The sequence below is a fragment of the Columba livia genome, chromosome 4, assembly GCF_036013475.1.
Source record: "Columba livia isolate bColLiv1 breed racing homer chromosome 4, bColLiv1.pat.W.v2, whole genome shotgun sequence".
Lineage (NCBI taxonomy): Eukaryota > Metazoa > Chordata > Aves > Columbiformes > Columbidae > Columba > Columba livia.
In genome coordinates, this window is record NC_088605.1 from 29,705,509 (window position 1) to 29,722,431 (window position 16,923).

Below are 16,923 nucleotides of genomic sequence, written 5' to 3' on the forward strand. Positions count from 1 at the left end.
TTGGGGTATCCTGAAGAACAGATCCAAACCAGCCTCACCAGTTGGATGGCATTGTCCAGGAGGGCAGGGAGGTATAGCTATTCACAGCAATGTCAGGTACTCAAAACTTAGCCAGTTCTGGCACAAAGCCCATTCCAGAGGAAGTGAGCAGAGTTTGCAAGGCTGCCTTGGTGGCTGTGCCCCTTCCCATCAGCACCTTGAGGGGCTTAAAACTGCCTTGCTTTTACTCACTGCGGATTTTGGAACAAAAACTAAGCTGTTTTCAGTAAAAAGCAACGCAAAACAAACCCCTTTCCTGCCTTCAATTTTGGCTTGTTCTGCAAGAGGCCACGTAATGCTGGTGATGACTCTGCATAAATTAGGCAGGACCGGGGTCTACTGTATCTGCTGGCTGGGCTCCTGCAGTGCTGTGAGTAACCACTGTTTCCACCACAGCTGCAAAGAGTGACAGTCTTTGGGAGAGTTCCTTTCACTGGGGGTTCTAAGGACTTTTCTACAGGCAGCTTTTGTGGCAGACAGTATAAGTAAACAAAGATTTGATGTTACAAGGAGGTAACAGGGATTGCCTTCCTCCTGTCCTTCTCTAAGAGGTAAGGTCTTGCATGAGTTCTCACAGCTGTGCTTTCTGCCCTCTTCTTCAGTCCTGGTTAAATTTCAGATGCTTTGGTTAAGAGGCTTTTGGCCTCTTTTACAGTGATGTGCGGTGCATGTGGTGTCCATGCAGGAATGTGCTGCTGTAGGAGCTGCCAGGCTGGAACACTCGCCAGGCAGCGAGGCTGGCAGCTGGGTGTCACTGTCATGGATGTGCACGTCACCAGGGCACCTCGGAGAGGAACAGCTACAGGTAGATATCCTGCTTCAGCTTCTATCCAGTGTCCCCTTCCACTCTGCTCTGAATGTTTCATTAAAATAAAATTGGGGAAAACACTTCCCTGCGCTTTTGAAAGAGCTTAGTAAAAATATTATAGTATTTTTAAAAGCAGTTCAAATAATTTTTGCTATGAAGTAGTGAAGGTTCACTGCTTTCTTATTTTCTGTTGTTTGATTAAGTGGTTATCCAGATGCTATCTGCATTATCTTATCATTCCTGGAGCTTTAGGATACAATGTGGATAATGCCCTTACAGGAATTTGTTTACCAAAATCAAGTACATGTATTTGAGCACCTTTCAGTCACATGCTTGACTGTGGTTTACAAACTGGCACCTTCGGTTTTGTCCTTTGGAGGCTGAAGTGAGTAGCAGCTGCCCTCCTATTATGAATATGGATATATAATGCCAGGTAGCTGTATGTATTCTTTCCATGTCTTTCTTCCAGATTCATCTGTGATCTGCGATATGTAAGTAAATGATAAATTTAATGTATAGAAATGTGTCTGTGCTCATCTTCATTAAGCATTTGTTGGAAAGTTAATAAAACAGTGAATTGTTAGGTGGTACAACAGATTGTCATAAGTTATTTTTCAGTTTACTGTCTGAAATACTCAAACCTGTTTGTGTGAGTCAGTCGGCCAGAAAGCAGGTATATGTAGTATCAACTGTGACTAAATCAGATAGAATTGCATTTGCTCAGTAATGTTTTGTGCAAACAAATTACGAACTATCCATATTCTAGCATATATGTCATCTATCTGCCATCGGGTAAAGACATACCTGAAAAATAGAGCCAGACTGAAAACGAGAAGATTTTGAGAGCCGCCTATTTTGTTCTGATGCAGTGCAGTTGTGCATTTTACAGTTTGGTTCCAAATTATCTACATCAATGATGTTTCTCTTGCAACTGGGACATACCCTCTGGTGGAAAAGTCCTGGAGAAGATGTTGCTTTGCATTCGCATTGCAATGTGTTCCTGTCTTGCAATGTGCAGTTTTCTTTCATGCATATAATATGCGAGGTTTAGTCTTAAATAGTGAAGAAGAGGAGATGAAGGAGTGGGAGAAGCCTGAGCTTAACTTGTACATTTTGCAAGGTTACCTTGATATAACTGACAGTGGTGCCATTTCATCCACCTAAATTAAATGGTTGTTTCCTCCAACTGTCCTGGGTGGGTGTTACTGCACATATGGCTTTTGGGCTTTAGTGCTGCAGTCTAAAGAAATATCAAGTTTAGCACACTCATTTAGAGTATCAGGATTTTTCGAAAAATGCAATAGAAAATCTGGTATGGGGATCTGACAGAGGACCAATACAAAGCACTGGAATGACTATTATCTTCATCCAAGACTTTGAGGGGTGAAATGTTAATTTTCCCTTTCTGTATGCTGTGATTAAAAGACTGCTCACAATGCAAAGCAACAACTGCTGTTGTTTCCATACTCACATTTGACAAATCTTTCAGAAATGATAATGTAAGAAAGACTTCAAGAAGTGAAGCCTGGATTTGCTTTGAGATGCTTTGCAGTACCTCGGCTTCAAAATGTGTTAAGGAGAGAGATGTGTCTATCTCTGGAGCTTAGTTGGTCACCTAATGGAAACTAATTATTTTTATGATGCTTTTTTTGGGCTTGTTTTTTATTTTTATACTGTTAACAATTATTTTGAACTAGCATGTTCTGCTGTAACCCTGGGCGGCGCTTTACAGAGATGGAAAAATACTGTTTCAGCTGCTGAACGCTTTTAGTCTAGATAAAGAATAGGTACAAGGCAAGCGAAAAAGGTTAACACTTGATGAGTAATCATCTGTCTCTTCTGCCTCCACCCCTTTCCCACATTTGCTCTCTGCAAATACTTTTACAGTGATTGCTCCTGAGCCTTGAGTTTTACAAGTGGAGTAGAGGTACAAGGTGAAGGAGTGTTTAAGGCAGGGCAGCAGGCAGCCTACGGTGTCAGAGAAATAGTTAGGGAAGAGAGAGAAATACAGTTTATTCGGCATGGGCTTGCCCTGAATCTCATTTTGAACTTTCTGCAATCGAACAGGCAGGGTACCATTCCTGTACCCAGCTGCCTGCGGGGATGCAAAATGTGCTTCAGGACCTGGGAAACAAGTGTGGAGAGCTACTGAAATGGACTCCTTCATCCATCCATGCTTGACTGTCAGACCCTGGCATTAGTCAGTACCAGGAGCAGAATTTCAGTTTCTTGCTCTTGTCGCTATACTGGAACAGCTGGAGGGTACCTGATCTGCCAGGAGGCAGCCTGTACAAGTGACATTTTCTGGAATGATGCTGCATTGTGCTTGGCTGGTCCCCTGAGCTTTTATGGCTACTGTGACCCCTCAGAGTACAACAGACACAACTTGAACTCCCAGTGTCCTTCCAAGCCTTATAAAACTGCATACTTGAATATTCTTCAATCTAGGCTCCGTCTTGATGTCATATCCTAGCATCTACAATGTCTTAATTTCCCTTGGTGGTAGTTACATTTAACCATCCTCACCAGCACAGGAAACCTCGTGCTTTGCCTGACCATCTGAGTCCCCTCCATTCTGTTTCATTCTGGGACATGGTAAATGGTAAATGAATTTCAGTGTGGGCAGGTGATGTTGGAGAGAAAACATCATCTCTGTTCTCAGTGAAGTTTAATCGTGTCCAACTTGTGTGGCTAAATTTGATATCTATTTCATAAGTTTAGTGGCAATAATGCTTTGTAATGCCAATACAGTGAGATGATGTGCGATTAACGTGATCAGTCACATCCCAGCCTAGCAAATACTTGTCTGGAACTGAAACAGCATGAAAATAGAAAATAGTTTTTCTTCCCTTTGTTCCCAGTGCCTAAAGGAAAGAAGACATTTTAAAAAGAAATGTCTGGTTGTCCTAGTTCAGGAATGAAAACAGTTGTTCATTTGTGCAAAGGCCTTTTATATTTGAATTATTTTAGATATTTTCGAAATGTTTAGGCTTATGAATGCTTGAGTGTCATCTCTTTATGGCTGCTTCTCTTCTCTTTAAATTTGCCTCTTCATGAATAATTATTTTTCTTCTATGATTAAAAAATAAGAGGGGGAAATTTCACTTAACATCACTGTAGTAGCTTGATTTTTCCCATTTTGATGGTACAGATCTTATAAAGAACCTTTTCTTGACATTTCTCTTTGTAGTGTTCATACAGATATCTTACTTGGCTGACATTTAAAATAACAGTGCTTCTACTTATTAGTGTTTTGTGTTAATAAATATACTCAGTGTGAGCCAAATAAATTTGATGACAAAGTACATCTATTTCAGTGTTTTATGAAGTCAATATTGTTACTTTTTCAAAGATAAGAGAAAAATATTCAGGGGATTTTTTTCTTAGATATTTATAGGGAAGTCTAAGGTGTAAAGATTTCTCTGAGGTTACCAGTCAATAATCATTTCAGGTTACATCCTGTTTCTCTGTTTTAATAATGGGAAACAAAGGCAAACCATGATCAATTCTTTAGTTACTTCCAAATAGCAAGAGCTCCACTGAAAATATATGAATCAGATATTGGTTTTGGTGTGTGTTCTGACCTTTTCTTTCTTTATTCATAGATAGCAACAGTGTTCAATGTATGTAGTGAAAGCTGCTCACACAGTGGAAAAAACAGATGGTAGATAAACAGGCAAACTCACAGACTCAGGCCTCCTGTCCCGAGTCTTACTGGGCCACAATTAATGTCAATTTGTGCAAAGAGGATTTTTTTATTGAAAGGAGTAAGTGAGCCTGGAGGAATGGCTGGGAACGGCAAGCATGCAGCAGAAAGGCGGAGGAGAAGGTGTCCTCCTTCTCTGGCTCTGCGGAGCTTTGGCAGAAGAGGTGGCTCTTTCCAGGAGTGCGGTATCTCCAGGCTTTGGAGGGGAGCACAGAGCAGGTTCTTCACCCCTGTGCTGCTGACTGATGTTATTTCCTGTGATGTTTTGGTGATACGGCACTCTGAGGAATGAGCACCATGATTCCTTCTGACCACCTTTCCCAACAGAATGAGGTAGCTGAGATTTGGCTTTCTTCAGGAAAAAAACCTTAAACAAAAAAAAAAAACAAACCCTTTCCAGCTCCCTACTTCTCTTCACTGTGGTATTCAACATGCAGGAATTCACTTCGGTCTTTGCTTTTTTGCCAAAATTGGCTGGAGGATTTCTGAATGCCATTGTCCATGCAGCTCTTTTCTTACTTTACTATCCAGCTATAAACTACAACAGCATGATTTTAATTCTGTCAAAACAGATGTCACAAGTAGTTTAGTTCTCTTAGATACATTGAGCCTGAGTTTAGATTTGGCTTGGCTTCTAGGTCATACAAATATGTGGATTTTTTTGACTCATTGCAAAGTTTGGAGATGGTTCTGAGATTCCAGTTCCCTAAATGTGGAGAGGGGAGATGGATTTACTGCCTCCTGTTCAGCTTTACCTTTATAAAATATGATGAGGAAAACATTAATGTTTCCACTGCAGTGGTTGGTAATTTGCTTGGAATAAGATCTCTTTTAGTCTTGGCTTTTCTGCATCGCGTTATAACTCTCAGAACTTTGAAACACAACACACAAGCATAAAATAATCACCTTTTTTTAATTATTATTATTTATTTCCCCATGGCTAGAATTGCATCTAGAACTATGCTTGAACTTATAAAATGTTTTTTCAAATCAAAAGGAATATTGGTAGTTTCCAAAATCAAACCAAAACCCAAACAAGAAACAAACAAACAAAAAAGCAATAATCAAATATTTCTTTTGACTGTGGACTAAGTAAACTCATAAAATGAAAATGTGACTCTCTTAATTTCATCTGACCTACTTAAAATCTTTTGTCAGTTCATCTCAATTGCAAGGGTAAAACTCATATATACGTTTGTCATTGTAGAAGTATATTAAACTGAAACTGTGCAAAAAAGAAAAATAATCACTCAAAGCCTTTCTTTTACACTTGCCAGTCACAATGAATCAAAATAAAATTATCTGCTGTTGTTCTTCTTTACTTAGTTATTATTGTTCTGCATAATGACACTGCTTTGAAGGTGTTCCATAAATTGCTAGTTTTAGTGCTTGCAGCTGCTATATGTCACAGTACGTCTTCTCTGACTTCAGTTCATGTTAGTCACCAAAAGCAGAAATACTGTATCTTATTTTGTACCATGACAAGAAATTTTTATCAAATAAGATTGCCCTTTTGTGACATTCAGGAAAGAATTTGTTCTGTGTCAAAACACCTCAGCAATGTATTGGTTTGTTCTTTCATTTATAAAAGAAGGAAAAAATTCCGAATCCCAATCCAAAATATATTGGATATGCCTGCTTGCTTTCAGCCTTGATTTATTAGCACCTAATGATTTGTTAGCCAGTTTGCTCTCTGCCCCCTTGCTCAGGTAATAACCCCTGTCAGTTCCAGGAGCCCTTTCCATAGGATGGTATTTACTTTATTTTATAGTTGCACCACAGTGCTGGCTTATAATTATCCTGTGATCAGCTGCTGTGGCCAGGTCTGTCTTCTTGCCTGTTTCTGGCTGATCAGGTTCAAGCTATTAGAAGAACATCTCAGCAATATGCCCTAAATGAATGAGTTTGTATGTAATGTAGTACTTCAACATTTTATCTCATTTCTATTATCTCAGTCCTCCAGCCAAGACAAATAACACAAGTAATACAATTCTCTGCAATAATGATCTTAGTAATAGTGATTTGAGTGTAGGATCCTCGTCTGTCAGGCAGTTTGTGCCAGCCTTGAGGAGGTACAAATAACCCGCAGTGGCTGGGGAGGGGTGGCAGGGATGTGTTTGGCTGATCAGGGTTGTGTTCCTTGGACTTCGGACTGCTCTGCAGCAGAGCTTCAGGCCAGTCACTTTGTCTTTGGGAGGCTTCTCCTTCCATCTGCAACTTGACCAGTAGTTTAGCTTTTAAATATTTGAAGCAGGATATGAAGAGAAAATAATGAGCCAACATCTCTCTACTGTGTTGTCTGCAAGTGTTTAATGCAGATCTGGAAACCTCAGATAAAACCCAGCGTACCAAATGGGTTTTCTATGAATAATCATAGTTAATAAGTCTTGCCCTAGTAAAATAAAACTTCCTCCCTTCTGTTACATAACGGACAAATGTTTTGTTGGTGAATCAGAAGCTATTGCTGTCTCTTCCTTTCTAAAAGTCTCACATGCATCACTGAGCCTGGAGCTATTATAAGCAGGTTTTATCTTATCCCATATGTTCTGCAGTGCAGCCCAGTACCTCAGGAACATCTATCAAGTCTACTTAACCCTTTTGCAAATGCTCTTATATATATGAACTCCACTAGCTGCTGTCAGTGTGCTCAAGGTGCATATCCCAAGTTGTTTTAAACCCCCTGACTACTCACTGTGTAACCTGTACCTGGGGCTTACCCCCGGCAACTGGAAAAGGAGGAAACTCCTTGACCCCAGTACTGTTTACTGCTGAAGTTGTACTGATGTCCTTGCACTGTCATCCCTGCTGAGAGTCTCTGTCATCTCCTGCCTGGCCTACGTGTTCCCAAAGTGACCTGCCTGCTCTAGGTTTGGCTGTGTTTTTTCAGAGGGAAGTGTTTTCCCCATTCCAAAGGTGCTGTCCAAGGCTGCCAGTAGCATGGATTACTGGGGCGGGATGTCTGCGTGGAAACAAAGGGTTGAGTGAGGAACATGAGGCTTTTTGACCTCTAGGATGGCTCACCATGATTCTTAATAAAAACAACATGCACAGAAGTACAAAAGCGGGCTGGGAAGCCTTTTGTTTACAGATGGAGGGAAAAGAAGAAAACAGGAGCTTAAAAAGGAAGGGAACTGAAACTCTTGCCAGGGTAAATGAGAGTGAAGTGGATAGGAACAGTATTTACTTGGCTCTAGTTCTTCTGTTTAATGTCATCTAACCACTTTGCAACTGCTCTTTACTCCTCCATTAAAATAATATCTCTTCCTTGCTGCTAAAGATCACTGCAGCAGAGGCTAAGTCCTTTTGCCTTGAAGTGAGTAAAATAAGGTTTTACTTTCCCTGTTACTTCCTTCTTGTGTCAAGAGAAGTGTTGAAATAGCTCTTTCCTTGCTCTAGATAATAAAGTATATTATGGGGTGTCTGAACATTAATAGACGCTGTTATGCTGATTCATGGGCATTTCCTAACAGCTGACTATCCCGACTACATATGGTTTCTTTGGATGATACAGTGTTTGTGAGGAAGAAAAATCACAAAATGGGCTGTTGTTTACGAAAATGCTTTTGCTTCTCCAGGTGACAAGGGAAAAGAGATGTTTCTGGAAAGCAATATTGGTTCATGCTGTGTTATGGATACTTTAGGTAGTATTACCAGTTTATATCAGGTAATCCAAGAATACCTCATCTTCTCTGTGGGACAAGGTTTGCAAGAAATAGTATCTCTTGTAAGATCACTTGATACTCCTGGAAAAACAGGCAAGCACTGGCATGTGGTTTTTCCTTCACTTTGCCTAGGTGTTTCATGAGACTGTTGTGGCTGTACCAATTTGTTGACTTTGACCCTTCTCAATCTTGTTTTCATTTAATGTTTCTCAGGTATTGATTTAATCTCTGGTTATATTATCTCATCTTATCTCTGTGAGCATGGGACTGTTGCATGCTGTCAGGCTTACAAGTGTTATGTACTATCACTAAATGCCTCATGCAATTGAACTCATTGCTGGGAAGTGATGTTATTGACTCTGAGCGTCAGTTTCTTTTTATGTTGATCTTTATTCCTTTTGTCTTATCTTCAATGTTTCCCTAGGCTCTTTGGTGTTTGCATTTGGACTGTGTCCATCTATCAGCCCCAGGCTTTTTTTAGCTACCTGTGGAAGAGAGGGCAGTGGACTGAGGGCAGGTCATGGAGGCAGCATGTGCAGTAATCAACTTTCCCTGTAGAATCTGATACACCACAATAAGTACAGGAGCTCACACCTATTTTAAAACACGGGAATGTGTTTAAGCAGAGTCTGCCCTCCTCTTCCTTGTTCCCAAACAGTTTGTTTCTCTTTCTGGGAGGACTGGAGACCCCTCTCTGAGGAATGCTGCTCCCAGCTCTGAGCCATGTGTGTCAGCAATAACGAGCAGCTTTGAAGACTCACAGAAATGGATGTACTGAGGCACAGAGTGGGTGGGAAAGCTGGAGGCAAGTGCTAACCCCAGTTTGCACGGGGAAGCTCTGTGCCCTACAAGAGCAGAAGGGGCCGAGGCGAGACAGAGTGGCTTTTTCAGTGGGGATATGAAACACAAAGCAGTCTGTGCAGATGCATGGCCAGCCCAGGGCTCAACAGGGTCGTGCTGATGGTAGCATAAGCATGAAGCACAGAATAACTATTCAGAGTTATTTTTAAAAGAGCACGAATCAGCATGCCATTAGCTTAAACTCAAGGTGGTTTGGATTTTTTATTATTATTACTGATACTGGCAGTGTACATCATAACAACCTCTTTTTCTGCTGTAGAGATGTGATTAGAGATGTCAGTCAACTTACCATCTCAACAGTATTTTTTGTTCTCTTCACCTCAGTGGCTGTATTATGCCTACAGCCCAGTAACCCACCTGCCCTCTCCCTGCCATGCATTCCATAATGCTGCCTGCATGTGGATTTCCATTCTCTAAATTCTTTATAGAAATTCCTATTCAGTTTAAAAGTTCATATCCTCATTAATCTAGACTAGTACACCATATTTTATAGCCATTAGATTCACTGACAAGGAACATACTGTTTTGGAGATAGCTCCTGTGCAATATCTCATACTACAGATAGGTATTACAGACAGGTGCTGCATTTCACATAGTGAAAAAACGTCTGTGAAATCTCTGCAAATCCAATGGCAAAACTGAGGTTTGAAAAATCTTGCCATCAATAACTTCAACTTTTAAAATTCACTATAATTCTGGTTTTATCTTTTTTTTTTTTTTTTTTCTTTCTACTTTTGCTTGGTTAGTTCTGCTCGGAGATGTCTCTCCCTGCAGGTTTTCTCACTCATGCCACTGTCTGTGCATCCCAGCACTGCAGCAAGGAGGAAAAGCTGCAAGGAACCAACACCTCGTTACATCATTAGGTGTCTCTTCTATGATTATGTGAGACTTTCTGTTTCTCATGTGAAGCTTGCTTTGCTTCAAAATTAGTTTTCAGATGTTTCCAATGGTGTTGACATCTGTCCCGTCTAGTGGTGCAATCTCACCCCTGCCATGTGCCTGTTGTTTGGGATACACTGCTCGCTCTCTTTCAAATCATTTAAGTCTATTCCCTCTGTAAGAGCAGCACTTAAATCTCTGTTTGACCTGTGCTTGCCTTGAGGGCTCTGTGCAGTTTTTGAAAGGCATGACAGTCTAGGAGTCCCAATGGATTTGGGTGACTTTTGAGTTAACTACAAGCTGGTTTACGGGGATTTGTTAGCTGGTGCATTGCTAAGGTTTGCCAGCTGGAGTCCAAAGGCTGTGCCTGATTTACCAGCAGTAAAGCCCATTGCACTGGCCTTCACCTTTCTTGGAGTGTGCCTTAGAGTGAAAGAGTGTGAGAGGAGTAGCTGCTGCTGTCCGTCTACCTCCCGTCACTGGGAGTGGAGGGATGATGTGCTGCCTTCATGATGCTGATGCCGTCTGCTTTAGCTGGCTCTTTGTTCGGCACTGCATATCTTTATGCAGTTGACAAATTATATGATAGGTTAAAGATTATTCTAATCTGCTCTGTCTCTCTTCTGGAACTAGCTGAGAAGGGAGCGTTTACCATATGTGCTGTGTTATTCTAGCTAGCATAGCCAACCTTGTTTATCTGTCGCCTTCACACCTCATGTTTTCCTGTGATTCAAAAATGATTTACTGTTAACTGTTTACAGTGATTTGAACAAGAGAGGCTTGTAAAACAGACAGGAAAAAGGTTTAATCACTGATTTTCCATGTTCTCCTGGGGCTGGATCTGTAGGATTCCCATTTGACTGACTAAGGAGAGAAGCAAATGGCCCATGTAAGCAGATTTCTTTCCTGGCTATCTCAGCAATTGCCCTTGACTCAAGCTGACAGCGCTTGGTGTCCCAGCCCTCAGCCTTTCCTATCCCATCTTTTTCATTCTGCAGTGTAGACTGGAGGTATGAGTCATGCTTGAGCTGTAGCTTTAGAGACTTGACAGGCTTTTGTACAGGATGTCGTCTGTTGTGATGCCAATGTTTGGATTCCTTTTAGTACTTGTTTTACTGTCATAGGAAGCATTTTACCCTGTAGGTGATATTATCCCACATCTTCCTCCATAAAATCTTGTGAAAAACTTACATAAATAGACTTTGCCCTCGTGGTCAGGCATTGCCTCCCTAGAAACCTGGAAGGGTTGGCTGCTCCTTATCTCTGTGCTGGCAGGATCTGGAATGGTGTGTGCATCCTGTGCAGGGAAGGGTGTTCATTGGTTTTGTGATGAGTCACAATGCCTAATTTAAAGAATTCACACTTAGTATTGTGACAACTGTGATGATGGGGTATGGAGTGGGAAACAGCTCAGGGACATGTTAAATCACATGGAGAAAAGCTGATCGTGGCTGGTGATAACCATGTTGGCTTCCACCCATTTCACCCATGAAGTGAAAGCTGCGTTGACCTGTCTTACTTGTTCATACCTAGATTCACAGTCGGTGAGTCAGTATAGTAGATTTGGTGCTGATGAGGTAATTCACAGTTATATCTGAAGGCCTCCAAAAAAGGAGGAGACAAGGGTAGTGTGGATGAATGACACAGTAAGAACCTTTTTTAAAAATGCTGCAGTTGAATTGATTTATTCAGTAAATTACATTAACCAGAATAAATAGCATCGCAGAGCCTTCCCTTTCAAAGAAGGCTGAGGAAGCAGGCAAGGTGGGAATTGTGGAAGAACATCACTTTCACCCAGCCTTGTGTCTGGTACTGATGCTTTCTCTCCTGTATGCTCTACCATTTGATTTATGAGTTTTTGCAGGCAGTTTCTGAAGTGCATGAAGGGTTGGGGCAGCTGTAGCCTGGGGCAATAATTTCTCTCTTTCTCTGCATGACTGCCTGCCTGCCTGCCTGTCTGTTAGGGGTTTTGCATAAGAATATATTTATCTAAAGTTAGAATTGAGCAGCAAGCAATTGGCCTGACTGGAGACATTTGTGGGTTGGTCAGTTATGGAAAATAGAGCTAAGGGACAGAGAGAGTAAATTTCTGTCCCACTTTTTCTTCTGCACTGGTAAAACTGTTGCTTCAATGGTGGTTGTTTTCCTCAGCTGTTCATTGTGGGTCAGGGATTCTAGATTGAAAATTTCTAATGCAGGGGCTGAATTTGAGGCTCATAATTCAGCTTTTTATCTTTATGCTGCTATTGGGATGCGTTGTTGCCTTAATGAAGTTGCACAAATACCACGTATCTTGACTGTCCAATGTGAAGAATTAAACTTGTGTAAACTTCCAAGGGATCTATAAAGGAAACGCAGAACTACTATCTGTTACATCTTTGATTTTATAATTTTAGTCTAGGTTTCCTGCTTCATCCATCATCAGATACAGATATAATCAGATGCATGAAGAGTAGCTTTCATTGTCTTTGTGTAAGTTCGGTCCCACCCCTGGGTTCAACTCCAGCTCACTGGCACCATGCTGGTTTGGAAACCACTTGTCTCTGGAAGCAGCCAGATTGCAATGTGCTTGGAAACATTTTCTCTCTCTGACTACCCTGTTGTTATGCCTCCAGCAACTATAAAGGGGTGTTGGCTAGATGAGGCTTTGCCATCCACATGTATGGCAGAGTGGAGTGTAAAACCTGGTGCCATATTAAAAAGTACTATCACACTACAGAAGATTTTTCATGTTTCCTGGTCAAATGTTCCTATAGGGCCCTTCTACGTACTTTGCAACCAAACCACTGCTTTCTCCTGAGCAACAGCTCTCAGGAGAAGTAGAGCTTGCTGAGGCAGTGTGTTTGCATACAGCCTGGGAGAAAAGCACATAAAGGAATTTGAATAGATTATGAAAATATTTGCACCAGTACAACATGATGGTTCTCAAACTGGATTATGATAGAAGGTTAAAAGCTGTGGTTTATTTTTAAGTAGTTTGTTTCAAGTAGATTCAATGCAAAATTAAGTAGAGGCAGAAAAGAAATTAAACTCTTTGACAGTTATGATGTTTTAGAAATTCTTTGGTGCATCCCAAACCAGAGAAATTAACCTCTTATTAGCAATGGTTAACAAGAAACTCTGGGTGATTCTTTTTACGAGATGTGGAGAAAGTTGCATTTGTTTTCTTCAGTCTTCGGTGGGGGGAAAAAAAAAAAAAAAGTTGACATTTTTACTGGTTAACTTTCAAATTTCTTGTTCCTGTCTTCATGTCTGTTTCGTCTTTTTGCTGTGCTTCTTTTGGTGGAGCTTTTAAAATTTAAGCATCTCAAGGAAGAAATGCTTGGTCAAATTCTGTCCTCAGCTACTTGTGGAAAAAAAGTCAGAAGAATACATCAACTTTGCTGATATAAAGCTAGATTTTTATTGGGGGTAACCCACCAGCAAACCAACAGAGCTTCATCCTGTTCTGTTTGTTCATTTGCAAATTGGACTTGTCTAGTTACAAGGCTACATAAGTAAAATACAGTAGATGATTTTTCAAATGCTTTTAATTTGAGGCAGAGGATCCAGCACCTGCCAAAGTGGGGTGACCAAAACAGTGCTTGTCTTTTGGTGAAAAGGTCAAAACAAAAGTGTGGTGTAAAGCCTAAGAATGAGCCTTAAATAATGAATAAATTCTGGCTCTACAAAATTATCCCTTCTCTTTGTCCAAATGTTCAGCTGCACTGACACCTCCAAGTAGATCCTTAGACCCAAGAGCAGATGTTTTAATGCTCTTATGTTTGCTGTGTCAATATGATGCGTCAACAGCGAGTTGCAGCCCTTCATTTCCATTGCAAGCACCTTCGGGTTGCTTCGGGCTGGTGATTTGCTCTTTGACCTCATTCTTCCTTTGAACCTGCTGTGGCGGTGCCTGCTCACCAGCCCTGCCGAGCCTCTGCGTCCCTCAGCCCCGCGCCTCTCTGTCTTGTAACCCGCAGACAAGAAAAAAGCAGGCAAGTTCCAGCCTTTCAAGAAGCTGTTTGGCAAAAGGAAGAAACGAGAGCCCGCGTCAGAGTGCGAGGAAGGCAAACTCAAGCCCAGCCACTCCTTTGGCAACGTCTGCAACGGCACCTTCTCCTCCGATGAGGAGCCCAATGGTGGTCTGAGGTAAGTGTACATCGGTCTGCTGCCAGCCCCCGCAAAGGCAAGGCTTGTTCTCCTTTTTTTTATTGGAATTAAATTTAAATTCCCTCTGCTGAGTGGTAGGAAGTTGCATGCTGCTTTGTATGCATTGTGTCCCTCCTCTGAACGTGACACCCAGTGCTGTAAACCCCAAGACCTCGCTTCTTGCACACATTACTTATTGGGTACATGTGCTAGTCTGCAATAAAGAAATCCCAGAGTGAAGCAGAAATGAATTTGAATCCAGCTCTGTGATTTAAAAGAACTCCGTGGTGAACACCTGAGCAGAGGTATTAATGGCATTTGTATTTTTAAAACCAGGGAAAGGGAAACTTGAACTGGCTGCTACTGATACTTCATTGCATAGTTTTCCCTACAAGATGGTGTCTCTGGGTCAGGACAGACACATCCTATTTCAGTCTATCCTGTACAGTTTTGCATTGTACTTGGGGTCAATAAACAGGCTGCTTTTATTCTGATCTGACCTGTAGGTAGAATAGAAGAAGGAAGAGGGGGGTGAGAGGCACCTGGAAATCGGATTGTACACCAGTGACAAGAGAGGACAGGAGGGGAATGTGAGAATTTGCTGCAGAAATAATGGGAGAAAGAAACAATCTCTAACTAAGAACAGAAAAAAATGAAACAAAACAAAACAAACAAACCACAGTGAACTAAAACAAAACAAAAAAATCACCCCAACAACAACAAAAAACTAAGACCTGATGCACAAACTAATTGGGACAGTAATACTTATTTCACTTTATAACTGAAAGTCTCAGAGTGGTTAGTTGCCTCCTGGTCAAAACCTGCTTCTTTATTTAAAAAAAAAAAAAAAAAATTGAACTGTTTGCACTGGGGAGTGTGAAAGTAATGAAAAACCTGAGGGGATCAAAAAGCCATACAAAATTCTCTGCTCAAGAAAGAAATGTGTGTCAGAAACATTACTTTGCAGAGTATTTTCAATGGTGCACAATCATAGCTGTGAAAATGTGATTTTTTTTTTATTTTTTTTTTTTCCTAAGCTTCTGGATTTTTTGTTCTATTCTGTACAGTTCTCTAAGTTCTATGCTCCTCCTTTGGTTTCTGCAACACAATATTGTGCACTCCTTTTGCCTGTCCCAGCTTTTCAGAAAATCGTGACTGAGCATAGCCACGCTGTAGATGGGGACATGACTGGCTGCTGTTGTGTTGTCTGTGTGCATGACACTGAGGGACTGAGGAAGTTGCAGAACCTTTATTTCTCAAGAGTGCATTAGCAAGCAAGACCAAACCAAAGGGTATCATCTTGCTGTCAGAGATTTCCCATTCAGAGTAACTGAAAATGGAGCAATGTGCCCAGAAACAGTGATAAGGGAGCTTGTCCCATTCCTTAATGGTGAAGCTGTGGCAGACCCTCGTGAGACTGTTAGATGCTTGCGTTTATAAACGTATTAATTTTTCTAATTAATAAAGGCATTAAACGTAAGTCTCTGGTGTAATAAACTAGACTGCACAATTTAAGTCACATGGGATTAGCAAATGTGAAGGGTCCCACAACTCATCACAAGCGGAACATTTCTTTCTGTACATGTGATCCGTGAGAGGTGCTTCTGTTTTACACTGCTAGAAATACTCAGTCAAAACTCTGTTTTTCCTGTCAGGCTTCATGGTGCAAATGTGGATGGGATTTTATAATAATTTTCAGTTTGCAGGTAACGTTTGCCATGTTACTCATCTTACAGCAAGCATAGATGTTCAGTGTGGTGCAACAGATTGCTTCAGGGAGCTTAGATTTGCCACCTTTTTCTATTTTCAGCAGTGTTGCTTCCATCCACTATATTTTTTGCCTTTAGTATAATTTCAAATGTTTTTTAATTGAATGCAGAGATAAGCTAAGTAAAAGAATATATGTGGTTGTTTACAAGTTGTCTAACAGTAAGTACAGTACCATACCTTTTAGTATTTATATACAAATCGACCAGAACAAATGTAAATAACTAGTAGTATATTTATATAACCAAAATCTCAAATAGTTTTACAAAACCACCTCCTTCAAACTCTTTAGGAATGTACAACGACAGTATACACACAAAAGCTTAATAATAGTTCCAATTTTGTAATGAAAGTTAAGGGATGCTCCTGTTCCCTTAATAGGGCTATATATCCTCGTCAACTTGTAAAGTACATTAATTTGTTATCCGCACATGTTTCATGTGGACGTTTTGTTTTGGGGAGGGAGACACTATTTTGAAAATATATTAAGAGTGAAGGATGCTTCAGGAAGTTAGAGACAAGAAAATAAATGAGTATAGGCTAAATAAGATATCTGTATTGTGTCCAAGACCTTAGCTAGTATTTCACTGTGTCGTGTATTGGCTTACAGCCTGCTCAGAGCTAATGCTTGAATCTCTAATGGAGACTGCACCGACCAGGTGATGCAGAAGTGCTGCCAGGAGCAATTTAGGTAATCTGCATATGGTGTAGATTGACTAGCTGAGTTGGAAGCAGCCTGGGAGATCTGCCTGTCCGTCCTTTCCTACAGCTACTTCCTGGACTCATCAGATGCAAATGACATGCTTGGTGTCCTGATGTATGCACACTTCAACCTGTTTATTCATCCACGTTGTTTTGCAGTTCCCAGATGGGAGATTTGCTGCTGCAATTTGTCTTGCCCTGCTTTGTGAAAGACTGGAATTCTTCTTCTCGCTTTTAGATTGCCCTTCTTGAGTTTACAAAGCTAAAACTGTATTCACTAATGTTCTGTATGAGCTGGGAGATAGAAATACTTATCACAAGACAAGTTAAATTGCATCTGTGGACTTTCAATAAAGTCTCCAGAAATT

At 40.8% G+C, this 16,923-nt stretch overlaps 1 protein-coding gene across 14 annotated transcripts in view; it reads left to right on the forward strand.

The window, feature by feature from the left end:
* Positions 1 to 16,923, forward strand: part of CRACD (capping protein inhibiting regulator of actin dynamics) — a 130,096-nt gene that overhangs the window by 74,461 nt on the left and 38,712 nt on the right. For 7 of the 14 annotated variants that reach the window (XM_065060953.1, XM_021285914.2, XM_021285917.2 and 4 more), the window contains one exon: positions 13,918 to 14,086. The exons of 3 other annotated variants lie outside the window; for them this stretch is intronic. Coding sequence is in view for 4 of the 11 variants with exons in the window: in XM_021285914.2 (XP_021141589.2) it covers positions 13,918 to 14,086 (169 nt within the window). In the remaining 7 variants the exon portion in view is untranslated. Of the gene's footprint in view, positions 1 to 396; positions 591 to 694; positions 845 to 11,745; positions 11,765 to 13,917; positions 14,087 to 16,923 lie in introns of those variants that run through there. 4 more of the 14 variants (XM_021285911.2, XM_021285921.2, XM_065060949.1 and 1 more) reach the window with 4 other exon arrangements.